The sequence below is a fragment of the Miscanthus floridulus genome, chromosome 17, assembly GCF_019320115.1.
Source record: "Miscanthus floridulus cultivar M001 chromosome 17, ASM1932011v1, whole genome shotgun sequence".
Classification (NCBI taxonomy): domain Eukaryota; kingdom Viridiplantae; phylum Streptophyta; class Magnoliopsida; order Poales; family Poaceae; genus Miscanthus; species Miscanthus floridulus.
Window position 1 is genome coordinate 87,641,436 of NC_089596.1, and position 13,566 is coordinate 87,655,001.

General features: G+C 47.2%; 2 protein-coding genes across 2 annotated transcripts; both read right to left on the bottom strand.

Moving 5' to 3' along the window:
• Positions 1–1,118: 1,118 nt before the first annotated feature.
• On the bottom strand, positions 1,119–3,570 carry LOC136516619 (calmodulin-1). The gene is made up of 2 exons (XM_066510066.1): positions 3,340–3,570; positions 1,119–1,755 (listed from the first exon to the last, which is right to left on the bottom strand). The coding sequence occupies exons 1-2, from the start codon at positions 3,413–3,415 to the stop codon at positions 1,382–1,384; spliced, it is 450 nt and encodes a 149-aa protein (XP_066366163.1). The 5' UTR covers positions 3,416–3,570; the 3' UTR covers positions 1,119–1,381.
• Positions 3,571–10,033: 6,463 nt separating this feature from the next.
• LOC136518171 (non-specific lipid transfer protein GPI-anchored 4-like) lies at positions 10,034–12,176 on the bottom strand. Its single transcript, XM_066511835.1, has 2 exons — positions 11,196–12,176; positions 10,034–11,078 (listed from the first exon to the last, which is right to left on the bottom strand). Exons 1-2 carry the CDS (start codon positions 11,914–11,916, stop codon positions 10,996–10,998), a joined length of 804 nt encoding a protein of 267 aa, XP_066367932.1. The 5' UTR covers positions 11,917–12,176; the 3' UTR covers positions 10,034–10,995.
• Between the last annotated feature and the right edge of the window lie 1,390 nt (positions 12,177–13,566).

Here is a 13,566-nt window from a genome sequence, read left to right on the forward strand (position 1 = left end):
TCGGCCTTGCTCTCTGTGCTGTTTTTTGTCGGCTTCATGGCCTGGGCGATCATAGTTTCAGACACCTGGTGGCATCCGTTGACGGCTCTTTCTATCATGTTGCCGATCTTGGTTTTGAACCTCTGGGTGACGACCAAGATGGAGGAGGTGTGCATTCAAAGGTCAGGGACATGGCACGGAGGGCACACTGGGAAGCGACGACAGCGATCTTAGTACCAAACTACTAGTAGCATCTTCTTCTAATGTATGAGAAAGCAGCTAATGAGTGAGCGGAATGAATAAGGGGCACCGTCTAGTGTGGTGCCCTGGTTAGGTAGTGTTGGACTGGTAGTATGCACGGCGTCTGCTTTTGATTTAGTATCCGCCATAAATTATAAGATGTTTAGGTCTTTCTAGATTCACTGTACACCTAAGAGTCCTAGATAGAAAAGCTATAAATCTAAAAAAGTTAAAATATCAAGAAAAGCTAGTACTATACTTATAGTTGATTGGCGCTCGATGGGTGTGAATTTCATTTTGAATGGTTATCAGCCTGTTCGTTTCGGCTAAAATGATCATGAATTATAAGCCAGAAGTACTGTTGGCTGGTTTGGTATGAAAAAAATATATTATTGCAGCTTATAATCCACGATCGTATAATCCGAAACGAACAGGCTATATATGTGTCGCGCGTGTAACTTGACACCTCAAAAAGAAATTTGGCAAATCATACACTACACATCTACAGCGTGATCAGCTGGGGCTGGCTAGCCGGCCAGCCCCCTCACATGGATACTATTTACATGAACCAACCAGCAGTACTTCTCTCACATAAACGAACCAACAACGATAAGAACCAGCCAACCGAACAGGCCGCTACACATCACCCATATGTTGTGATTCCAATTTTTCAAATCATACACATCACCGCTGCAGTGCTCGAGCTTTGTTTGGAATATACAGTAGTTTCACGAATGCGACAGGAATCCGTACGAACTACGAAGCCTCAAGAAACGCGGCCAAAATTCAAAGAATCCAGACACACCAGATGTCACATAATAAGGCGACGAGTAACATGCCAGCAGAAGCTATAACACACCAATGCAACGCAACGCAGACAAGATAAGACTCGCACAAAAGATCCAAAACCCCTGAAAATACGAGCTTCAACAAATCCTAAAAGCTCCAACTGGTGCAATAATGCAAGATAACATCACAATCAAAAGAAATCAGGTATCTGATGCCGCGTTCCCATGACTACACCACCTAAAACCGACCACTACTCCGACATTACCACCTGCATGATACTGATGCGTACTCGAAGGGACATGACAAAGTACAGCTTGTGTGCCTGATAACTTGCTTCAATTCATAGATATACTTATTTCATGGGGACCGCTCCTCACTTGGCCATCATAACCTTGACGAATTCCTCATAGTTGATCTGGCCGTCGCCGTCCACGTCAGCCTCACGGATCATCTCGTCGACCTCCTCGTCGGTCAGCTTCTCGCCGAGGTTGGTCATGACATGACGGAGCTCAGCAGCCGAGATGAAACCATTCTGGTCCTTGTCGAAGACGCGGAAGGCCTCCTTGAGCTCCTCCTCAGAGTCGGTGTCCTTCATCTTCCTTGCCATCAGGTTCAGGAACTCTGGGAAGTCGATGGTCCCATTGCCATCAGCATCAACCTCATTGATCATGTCCTGCAGCTCTGCCTCAGTAGGGTTCTGGCCAAGGGAGCGCATCACAGTTCCAAGCTCCTTGGTGGTGATGCAGCCTGCAGAGGGTGAATAAATCAAACTTGGATTAGTATTGGAAAAAACATACAATCTTCTTATCAAGGAGTCCATCAATATCACTGGTTCGTTTTAAAGAAATGCCAAATGCAGTAACATATCTGTTGTTATTATGTGCAGCTCATAAAATGCACATTTTGGAGACTTGTATATAAATAACCACCACAGTCACTTTCAGCAGCCTAAGGGACATATCAGCTTGCCAACCACTTGCATGCTCTTATTAAACAAAAACTTACAGTAGCAGGAAATAATTGGTAAACAAACACTGCTCCGAAGAAGTCACCTAAACAATCACAATGTTGCACTACCAACATAAGGATGAAAGTTATGTCAAACAAGTAACATGAGGAAATAGTAACGTGGCAGTCATTTTCAAAATATCAATGATGTTGGTCATCCACTATCAAATACAAGCAGACAATTAATGGATCTATATCACATAATATCATGAACACTTGGAAAAATAATATAACAGAAACCATAATCCACCAAACAGGGTAACATGAAGAGATTAATGCAGTTCACAACTTTAATAAACTCAATCAGTTTCCTAACAGTTTAATGAAGCACCATGCTTACCAACTATTAATGTGTAATCCAAAATAAGAATTATAACATACAATAGGTATGGCACAAATCATGCACTAGTTCAGCTTGTGTCTACAACCTGCTAGCGCTAACGTAATATTTAACAGAACAGTAAAAAGCTTTCAGAGATTAGCAGTGATATGAAGTGGCTAATAATGAGTGCTCCACAATCATGGGTTGGTCTAAGATTACACAATAAGCACTTTACGACCAACTGGAAAGCTATCATATACCAATTGATGAAACACAAACAAGGGTGTGGGTGCACTTTCGAAAACAGTAAAGAAAATGTACAGAAAAATCTAAAACAAAGAATGGCCACTGCTTAACATACTACTAGTAGGTAACAAGCGGATTAACAACTTTATTTCAAGGCATAGCTCAACTGTTGAATCCACACCCTTATTTCAAAGCAAAACAGCCTCAGCTATCAAGCTCCAATATCAAACCATTCCCTAAACATCTACTGGCACTAGATATGTAGATTATGCAACCAGGGTGATAAGCTGACTCACAAAGTTTAACTAAAAGATCATGCTACGTTCACTATCAATTCTCTAGAATGTCTCACGAGACATTTGAATTCCAGCCCTACTTATGTAAGGCAACAAATTACCGATCCCCAAATCGTTCTCCCGCCGTGAGCACCGCAATTCATAAACAGATTCACGACACCCAAACCCATCATTTCGCTGCTCTCCCACCCTACGGGCAACCTCTTACATAACAAACAAATGATAGCTGTAAATGAAGACATGACCAGGAGCCACCGAATGTCCTAATCGACTCAGAGATCACCAAACCCTAAGCACCACAGCACGCAGCCGACCGGATCTAGAGTCCTGTCAGCAAAGGCTCCTACAGAAACCCTACGGTTCGGGCCGGATCGGGCGGGGAGGGAGCTCGATCCCGATCCGGACACGAGAGATCGAGGAGCCTAGCAGGGAGGAAAAGGGAGGGGACCAGGTGGGCACCGTCGCCGTCCTTGTCGAAGAGGCTGAAGGCCTCCTTGAACTCCGCGATCTGGTCGTCGGTCAGCTGGTCCGCCATGGCAGAGGGCTGCGGCGAGGGCACGCGACGGGGAAGAAGGGGAGGAGGGGATGGGTGCTCGTGCTCGCGTCACCTTGTTGATTGGCCTGAGCGAATGGGGAACGAGGTGGCCGGTCGCCCGGTCCGTGGGCCGGATTTATAGGCAGCGGTGAGGCGACCGCGAGGGGGAGGATTCCAAGTTCCAACTGCGGTTTTTGTATCCGGTTCTCCGTCCTTTTTCTCACCGTATATATTCCATATTTTTTCCCTTTTTTTCCTTTCTTTCCTTTTTCTTTTCCCTTTCTTTGGCGTTAGGTAACCCACGATTCCATATTCCATTTTATGATCAGAAGATATTACGGGGCTGGCGATGCTTGAATTTGTGTTTGGTTGACATGCAATGGTGATGTGGTAATAGTGGTTGTCTCAATTTCGCCTCGACTGTCAGTAAGTGATAATTTTAATCGAGTATGTCTAGGCAATAATTGAGTGTTTTGGAAGCTCCTGCCACTTGATTTTTTTTCCATACATTTGCAATATCTTTTAACTATATTTATAATATCTTATTACTATATTTATAATGATTTCTTCCCTGAATTTATCAAATAGAGTAATGTAATTTAGGGATGACATAACTTATATTTCTAAGGATTGCAGATCTTATAGAAATATATGCCAATGTTTTCAGAAAAATTATAAATTATTTATATGAATTCTAGATAAATATATACCAAAATCGTTCACAAATCTCAAAGACAGAACAAACCAAAACGAATTAACTCAGCTAATTCAGTCGCTAGCGGAGCTAGTTGTCGGGGCCACGACGACGGTGCGGTCGTCGGTGGCGAAGGGCAACGGCAAGCAGCACGACACGAGGAATCAGAGGAGGCAAGCGGTCAGCCCGATGGACAAGTATTGGACGCCGATCGACGACAAGGAGGAGGCGGAGCCCGTCGACGACGGCGGTGAGGACGGGCGGCGCCCGCTCCTGTTCCGACGTACATCCGGCCCTCATTAACACGCGCACATGCTTTTCCGAAGAGAAAAGCTAGCACGGTTGTCGGAGACCATCGATCACGGGGGCAGCATCGGCGTTGTCAGAGAAAATCGAGTGCTGGAGAGGGAGGAAACACTCGGTTGCCTGCTAGTTTTTCTCTTTTAATCCTCAAATTTTAACTTTGGACTCAATTTTATTCATGAGCTAGTACCAAATTAGCCATTTGAAACCTCAAGCTTTTCATTTAGTTTCATCATCACTCCCAATGGCGGACCCAAAGGGTATTCCAGGTAGGCCCAGGACTACCCTAAAATCTAGCCCAAAACCTTTTTAGTACCTAGCAAATCTGGCCCAACAAAGAAAAAAGGGCCTGATTAACTAGTTCTCTTCCTACGCTGGCTGCCCAACCCCAGGCCAGGTCGAGCCCCATCCGCTCCCGAGCGGCGACTGCTGCGCGAGGCCGCCGTCCACCCGTCCCCGACTCCCCGAGCCGCCGAACGGCGAGCGCCGAGGCCGACGCGGTGACCCACACCCGCTGTCGGCCGTCCGCGATACCCCGTCGACCTCGGCCGCCTCCCCGCCTGCCGCCTAGTATGAGCACGGCACTGCCGCCGCCGCTCGTCCTGGAATTCTCGGCCGGCGTGCCCCAGCGTCCCGCCCCCCAGCGCGCCGCCCGTCGGCGCCCTCGTCGTAGCGCTGGTGCTGCTTCACCGTCTTGGCGTCTTGCGCCTGCCGCTCATAGACGAGCGCACGGCTGCCGTGGTCTGTGATCTCCCTCGCCGCCTGCAACTTTTTGAAACATCTGAAGCTGTCCCGGTGAGTTAAGCCATTCTCTGAACCTCTGGAACTTTCTGCAACTGCTGGAAACTGCAGGGTTATGCCACTGAATCCCCAAACAAATAAAGCATGGCCCGTGAAATTTCAGTTCTTTTGTGACCATTGAATCAATCACTGTCAAATTTATGTTGATCTGAAAAAAGGTTGAACCGATGTAGTTTTAGGTTGATCTGAAAAGAGTTCAATTTTGAGACCTCTGAATCACTTGACAAACATGAGTCTTCGACTTTACACAAGTTTGCTCAAGAGAAATACAGTTTGTTTGTGAAAAATGGTACAAAAATTGGATTATAACCTTATGTATGATATATTTGTGCAAGTTTCGAACCTATTTATGTAAGTTTTGAACCTTTTAAATGTATTATCGCAATTTTGTTAATTTATAGCCATTTTACCGAACTTTTTGTTTGACTTTTATCATATGGCACATGAAATTTTTTGACTAGGACTATCCTGGTCTCAAATCCTGGGTCCGCCACTGATCACTCCTTCATTATAGGCAGCACTCCATGTTGTCATGTCTTGTTAGTCCTAACACCACTGCGAGCGGAGGTGGACAATCGTCGTTGCTAGTCGCATCAAGCTAGCGATGCTAGGACATGTACAAGTGAAATGGCTAGGTCTGGTAACCACAGGTAGCACAGAATCGTTGTAAGAACCTATATATAGAAGATGTAAATTACGTGTAGACCATTGTATCCATTTAAGGAGATTGGGCAACATTTTTGTTTCAGCCTACAACTTACAAAATATTACTCAAAAGAGTTAAATGCATCGTTGGTCCATTAACTTTTACCCATATTTCACTTAGGTCCATCAACTACGAAAGTAGTTTTTCAGGTCCATAAACTTTTGAAGTGATGAATCTCTAGTCCATACCCCTTCGTTTATCTTTTTAATCTAATGTGGCAGTCCACGGTGTCGCTGATCTGTCTTCCGGAGGTAGTCCATGGTCAGCGCAGGCAGCGGCGCCGCGTCCAGCTGCTCCACAGGGGCGGCGGTGATACCTGGTCGTCGCGGTGAAGCACCTCGTTGGCGCCGACGCCGACGCCGAGGCCGCGCTACTCACCTCAGTGGCGTACTAGAACCCATCCAAAGTGCTTATCAGGACATGGCACGCTGACGTGCACCTCAACGTCAAGGTCGTCGGGTTCGGCCAGCCCCACGCCGTACGTGGTGGTGAAGACAGCGGACGCCCTGCGCTCACGCATCGAGCCAGCAAGGAGCGTAGCAGATAGGGCAACCGTGTCGTGGGCTTCGGCTGGACTGGGTTGTGGCCATCTATGGCCCATCAGTCGCCAGCCTAGGTTATCTTGAGCACGCTGGCGCGCCGCGGTGGCGGCGGCGCCGCGTGGCCCGCGGACAATGGCAAGTGGTGGAAGGCCGACGACTTCGAGGCTACGTTCCGGGAGTCTCCGAGGAGGACATGGAGATGATGGAGGCAGGGGAGGAGGAGGTGGACAGCACGCCCGCCTTCGTCTTTTGCGCCTCGTCCTCGGCGATGGAGACGAAGCCCAGGGCGCGCCAGGAGCAGCAACAGGCCGTGCCAAGCCAGCGCCGGATGCCCACGCAGGCGCAAGGCCGTCCAAAGCCACCCGTGGGGCAAGGGCAAGTAGGCCGGCCGAGATCCATGACCCCGTCAAGGGCGTCTACGTCTGCCTCGGCACCTTCCCCTCCGCCGAGGCCACTGTGCTCGCCTACGACGCCGCGTGTGACATCCACATGGCCCAGGGCACGAGGCGGTGGCGTTGAAGCACGAGGCTACCGAAGAAGCAACTGGCGAGAGCTCGGGCTCCGGTGCTCTCCTGGCGTGTCGGCATATGACGAGGTCCCCGCTCATTGCTGCATGCGCTGCGCCACAATCCATTGCAGGCTCTTCTCGGCGCTCACCACCTACCGGTGACCCGCCTCGTCCCGCGGTCGTGGCCCCCTCGCTGTCGCAGCGTCGGCCAACGGATCCCGCGCCAGTCGGCGACCGCCTTTTTTTACGGGGCGTGCTCTGCTCCAGACCGAGACGCGCCACCAACGCAAATCCGCCGCCGCCGCGCCCGTTCCCAGCCATCCTGAGCCAGACTGAGCAGCGCAGCAGCTTCCTCTCCCCCTCCACCCCTCCTTGCACAGTTTCCTAGCCGGATCCGGCCAGAATCGTCGCTGTCCCGGCTATCTCCTTTGGCTCTCACTGCCTTCTCCCGGTGAAGCTTATGCGCACGCTAGCCCGAGACCTATGTCCGCTGCTTCCCCGATGCAACGCGCGCCACGCTCGTGCTGCCCACGTCACGTGCTGTCACCGAGCGCGTCATCTCCCCATGTCCTCGCGCACCATCGCCGCACCTTGCGCGTGCATCCTCGCCGCTAACCTGCGCTGCCATTCCGCTCGCCGCAGCCCCACGCGCTGCCGCGGCGCCCAGACGTGACCTCCTGTCCACTTCAGTAGCGCGGCCTCGGCGCCCACGGCGTCGGCGTCGGCGCCAACGAGGTGCTTCACCGCGGCGGCCAGGTATCGCCGCCGCCCCTATGGAGCAGCCGGACGTGGCGCTGCTGCCTTGCTGACCGTGGACTACCTCCAGAAGACAAATCAGCGACACCGTGGACTGCCACATCAGATTAAAAAGATAAACGAAGGGGTATGGACTAGAGATGTATCACTTCAAAAGTTTATGGACCTCTAAAACCACTTTCGTAGTTGATGGACTTAAGTGAAACATGGATAAAAGTTAATGTACCAACGATGCATTTAACTTTACTCTAAAAGTAAAAAACAAATACAAGGGCAGGAATAAAAGAATTAGAATAGTCAAAATGGATTCTTCCTGTTGAATGTTGACGGCCAAAATATAATCAGGGAGTTAAAGAAGGAACTAGAAAATCATGTGTAAAAAAACGATAAAAAGGATTGAATTTGGCTAAAATTTGCAAAGAAGCAGGAAAAACTGGCCCACGCTGGTTTGGAGGCCCTTAGCTAAAACAACAGTTAAAACCGGTCCAAGCCGATTTTGGAACCGACATGAGCTTGTTTTGACAGTCCGAGTCCAAATCTCGATTTTCTTGTTAGAAACTCCTCCCATCTCTTGTGGAATAAGTTTTGTATTAAGATAAGACCACCCATTCTAGTTATATGGGAGGATCACGGCAGATTAAGAGATCCATTTATCCAATTGTCAAAAGAGATCAATAATCCACATAGTAGGGATAGTGCCGACTATCGAGTTAGGGGATGAGGCAGGATCCGATGGCCGAGGGCAACCCTTAAAACCCTTCACAATGTCCCATGATCATATCTAAGGGGGGATCCAGGGCTCATGCGTAATTGGGGAGGAGGCAATGATGCAGGGCAAAGCAAGGCAGGGCGCGTCGGACGACTCACCATGGGCGAGCAAGTAGGACGGGTCGCTATGAACGAGTTTCCCCGGACAATCAAGTTGCCACAAACATGGCTTGTTTGGTTGTTGCGAGCAGGCTTGTCAGAGGAGATGTGTCGATTTGCTTCTCCATGGGAGCAGTGGCGGATCAAGCGGTAGGGCAGGAGGGGCTCGTGCCCCCTACCAGTGTTGATACAAGGAAGCCTCCATAAGCCCCTCCTAGAAATTTCTGCCATTGCTGTACAGGAGGAGGTGCTACAGTTGCATTCAGAGGTAGAATTCAAGAAGGAGCTGACTAGCGTTCAGAGATGAGGCTTTTTGATTTTGGGTCAATGACACTAAACATGATATTGGGTTTCGAAGATGTGCTAGAGCGGTCTATCATATATGACTGAGTTATAGGTTTTATCTTGATTTATCTAGATAAACCTATAACTCAGTCATACATGATCCAATGAGTATGAAATTTTTGCTACTTCTCAAGAATGCAATAATTATTGTATCATAAAAAATTCACCATAATTGGATCACATAAGCTTCAGCTATGAATTAATTATGGAAAAGCACAATCTAAAGTTACAACAAAAACTTTGCATTAAAGCATACCATATTATATGCTCACTCTGTACATCTACTCATGTGGAGTCCAACAAAAATTTCATATTCATTGGATCATGTATGACTGAGTTATAGATTTAATTTCATTTAAAAACTATTTAACAAACATAAACCTAGATAAATCTATAACTCAATCATACAAGATCTAATGAGCCTGAAAATTTTACTAAAGCTCAACCATGCAATGATTACCCCACCATAACAATTTAACCACACTTAGACCAGAGAAACTGCAGCTATGAATTAATTATTGAAAAGTATAGATTTAAAGTTACAGCAAAAACTTTATGCTAAAGCATAACATATCATATGTTCATTGTGTATATCTACTCATGTGGAGTCCAACACAATTGGATTTTTTTTTCTACGATTTACTATGATTTTTCAAGGATTTAGCCGAAATAAATATAAAAGGAAAAAGAAAAACCACCTATTGAAACAACCATGGGTGTCAAGTGGCCGGTTTCGAGAGATGAGGGATGAGCTATTTCCGGTTAGAGTTGAGAGAGGAAAAGTTGATTTTTACGATAGTTAAGTGATGCAAAATGGACTTTTTTGCATAAAAAAATGTTATGCCTTTTGGGCCACCGATCGTAGCACTATTGAACCTGGTAGCAGTGCCAACATAATATAGATTTTAGTTATAGCTGGGTAAACAAGCACGCGATCGTTCATAATAATATTGCAGACATACATATGTTTCTTGCTTTATTTCATGGCAAAACAAAGCCAATAAATATCTATATATTTGTATGAGTGAAGAGGATCTTCAGAAGACACTCTAAATTCCATCTTTCATATCTTTATTTAGCTATCCACTCCAAAAAAATCTCTCTCAGTATTACTTGTCACTCTAGTAGACTAAGCTAAATTACGTCCTTCATATCCATTTGGTCTATATTCGACTGACTGAAATTATTTGTACCAGAAAGATTTAGCTAATATTTATAATGGATTTAATTTTTACAATGTCTCTAATGTGAACCAATATTTGTAATGGATTTTAATTTTACAATGTCTCTAATTTGAAGTTTTATACTGCAAGTGAATATACTAGAACACCTATACCCCAATGGCAATATTCCACGGAAAGGTTCGATTAGCTAATATTTGTAATCGATTTTAATTTTGTGATATCTCTAATTAGAACTAATATTTGTAATGGGTTTTAATTTTTGCAATGTCTCTAATTTGAACATTTATACTGCACTGAATATACTAGAACAATTATACTCCAATCGCAATTATATTGCACTGAACTAATATCTCGTCGTGCTCACAGCTAAAGAACGAGAGTCCTCAAAACCGAGACGAACTCTAGTCTCTAGCTGTGAAAAGACATCATTGTCTCAGAAAACTTGGATCCATGTCTTGACGCAAGCTTACTGACGATCTACTTAAGGAGAAGGGGTTGTTGAGAGTTTTCGGGGAAAAAAGGAGAAAACGTATCCTATGATAATTCCGGAGCATTCAGCTTTGGCATTATCGCTATTGGTTCGGGCGCAAATATACAATCACAGTCAGAAGCAAATAAAAATCAGGACCAAATCTGACATCGATGCACTTAACTTTTGAGGCAGAAATTCCTTGACCATTTAGTATGTTTTTTCACTAGTCCACATTATATTGACGATTGCATGCGCAAGCAACTGAACTACTTACATGATCGACTCCACCATCTACTCTCTATAACGACTTTCTGAACCACACCGAGTACGTACCATCTTAAAACTAAGAAGACACTACTGGAAGTGTAACTATCTACCAGCATCTAAACTCGACGAAACCACCTACGGTGACGCTGAAGGAGGTGTAGCAGGCGTCATTGGCGGTTCTGCTGGTGTAGGAGGCATTATCGGCGGCACCTGTTGCGCTGTCAATCGAATATGAACGAACATGCATTAGCATCACCAGATTATATTAATCTCCTTCGACGGAAGGAAGGATAAAAGCTGTGTAGAAACTCATAATGCGAGGCATTGTAACTTACAGTTGCAGGCGAAGAGCGTTTGGAGCGGCAGCATGGTGCCGCAGGCGAGCGGGAGGATGAGCATGCGGATGGGGTCGACGGGCTTGGGCAAGAACTGGTTCATGTCGCCGTTCATGCCGTGGCAGAGGCAGATGGGCGCGTCCCTGATGACGGACTTGAGCCCGTCGCAGCACTCGCCGGGGGGCGTCAGCACGGTGATGTTGGTCAGGTAGTCCGTGCACAGCAGCATCCCCGCCAGCGGCGTCATGCACTCCGTCGGTTGGGGCGGCTGAGGGGTGGACGACGTCGACGTCAAGCTGGCACCCAGCTTGCCGGCGCCTTGGAGAGGCGGAGACGACGACCCCGGCCGCGGGAGGAGCGGGATCAGTGGCTGCAACAGGCCGATGATGCCGCCCAGCCCCGGGAAAAGCAGGCCCAGGATGGCAGCCAGTAGGTTTGGAGGTAGGCCAGAGGGGATGCCCGGGCCCGCCGGAGGTGTTGATGGGCGTGCCACGCCGCCGGCTGCTGCTTGGTCGGCCACCTTTTCTGCTGCTTTTTGGCCTGCGGCCGCGGGCTTGAATGCTTGCTGGACTTGGACCCTCGCCGCTTCCGAGGGATGCAGCGCCGCCGCCGCCATGGCGAAGGCGAAGAACAGGGCGATGAGCCTGGGCGAAGCCATGTCGAGTTGGAGGCTTGGGATGCTATGGCGCTTTGCCTGGTTTGTGTGTTGGATCGGATGCATGACCACGTGGGTTTGGCCGTCAATTTATAGCCTGGATGGATAGCGTTGAAATAAAGAATTCAAACATTTGTTGTAACGAGATTGGATTCTTAATCTCTCATCCCTTGTTATTACTGCTTCTGATTAATTTGTCCTTCAATCAAAGGAGTCCAAGCAGTTTGAGTTTGAGGGTCTGTCTCTGTTTGTCATGTCTGTAAGAGAAGAGAAACGATGATGAAGCCTGCACGGAGTCCTGCTGATCTTGTGCTCGTAAAAATTGCAATATTCTTTCAGATAAAGTTGGACGCGATATGGATGGCCGTAGTCCAGATAATCTACTTTCTGCTTGAATTGATCGGAAGTACGAAGAGTGCATCATCGAGCACCGAGGACTCGGGAACTGCTGACTGACTAGTTTCAAGTTCAGACATTGCAGATTGCATGCATAGTTTCAAGATCAGACATTGCAGATTGCAAGAGTCCGACATTTCTGAAATTGAGAGTCTGGTTGGTGTTCTGTCAAAATCCCTGCTGGACTCGATAGATAAAATTTGAAAATCCCTGTTGGCCTCGATAGATAAAATGCAGAGTTTGCTGTAATAATGATATATGACTCATTTCTTGGACTATCACTATCCTGGACTCTTTTTTTTTCTTGTCTTGTACTGTTGTACAAAGCAGAGTTTTAAAGCTATCCCATTCATGTTTTTTTAGGGAAAGTTATCCCATTCACGAAAAAGTTCCCGTTACCTCCTTCAACTTTATCTTTGAAAATTCATAGTAAATCACAAAAAAATCATAAAATAGAAAATTCAATTTTGTTGGACTCCTCATGAGTAGATCTATACAGTGAACATATAATATGGTATGCTTTAGTATAATTATTTTGTTGTAGCTTTAGATCTATGCTTTTCTATAACTAATTCATAGCTGCAGTTTTTATGGTTCAATTATGGTAAAATTTTTATGGACTAATTATTGTATGCTTGAATTGAAGTAAAAATTTTATACTCATTGGATCATTTATAACTTAGTTATGAGATGCAACTTAATTGTGAGTTGTGTCGCCGGGGACGCTTTTCGGCCACCGAAAGGGGGAGCAGCGGGAGCAGTAGCGGCAGAAGCAGACGGCGGTGGGCACCCGCGGAGATACTGCTCGGCATGACCCACGACCCAACTGCAGATTGGTGGGATTCCGCCGACCCAACCTCATGGGCAGAGCTACTTCGTCATCGCGAGGAACATATTCGTCTTCGTGATGCATGGCGGGATTCCAATGTCAAGCGCATGGAGGAGACGACGCAGACACCCACCGCGGGGACCTCCGCTGTCGATGCTCCACCAAGCGAGCCCTCGTCGAACCCTTCTCGTCGAGGTGCTCCATATGTTCCAAACTCGGTAACGACGCCCATCGGGACACCGTCGTCCTCCCACCCTCTCCACCCCCCACCGTTGACTTCCTGCTCGAGTTCGGAGACCGATCCGGGTCGGAAGCCTCATCGGTGTTGGAAGCAGAGATAGGCGGGAGAAGAGAGCAAGCTCTCGCCGAGCTTCGTGGCGTCCTTTTCGACGATTGAGGAGGGTTCACATCATCACAGCAAATCCAGAGGTGTTGGGTTTCCGGTTGATCTCTCATCAAGGCAATTCACGTGGAGGTCAGAGCAGGAGACC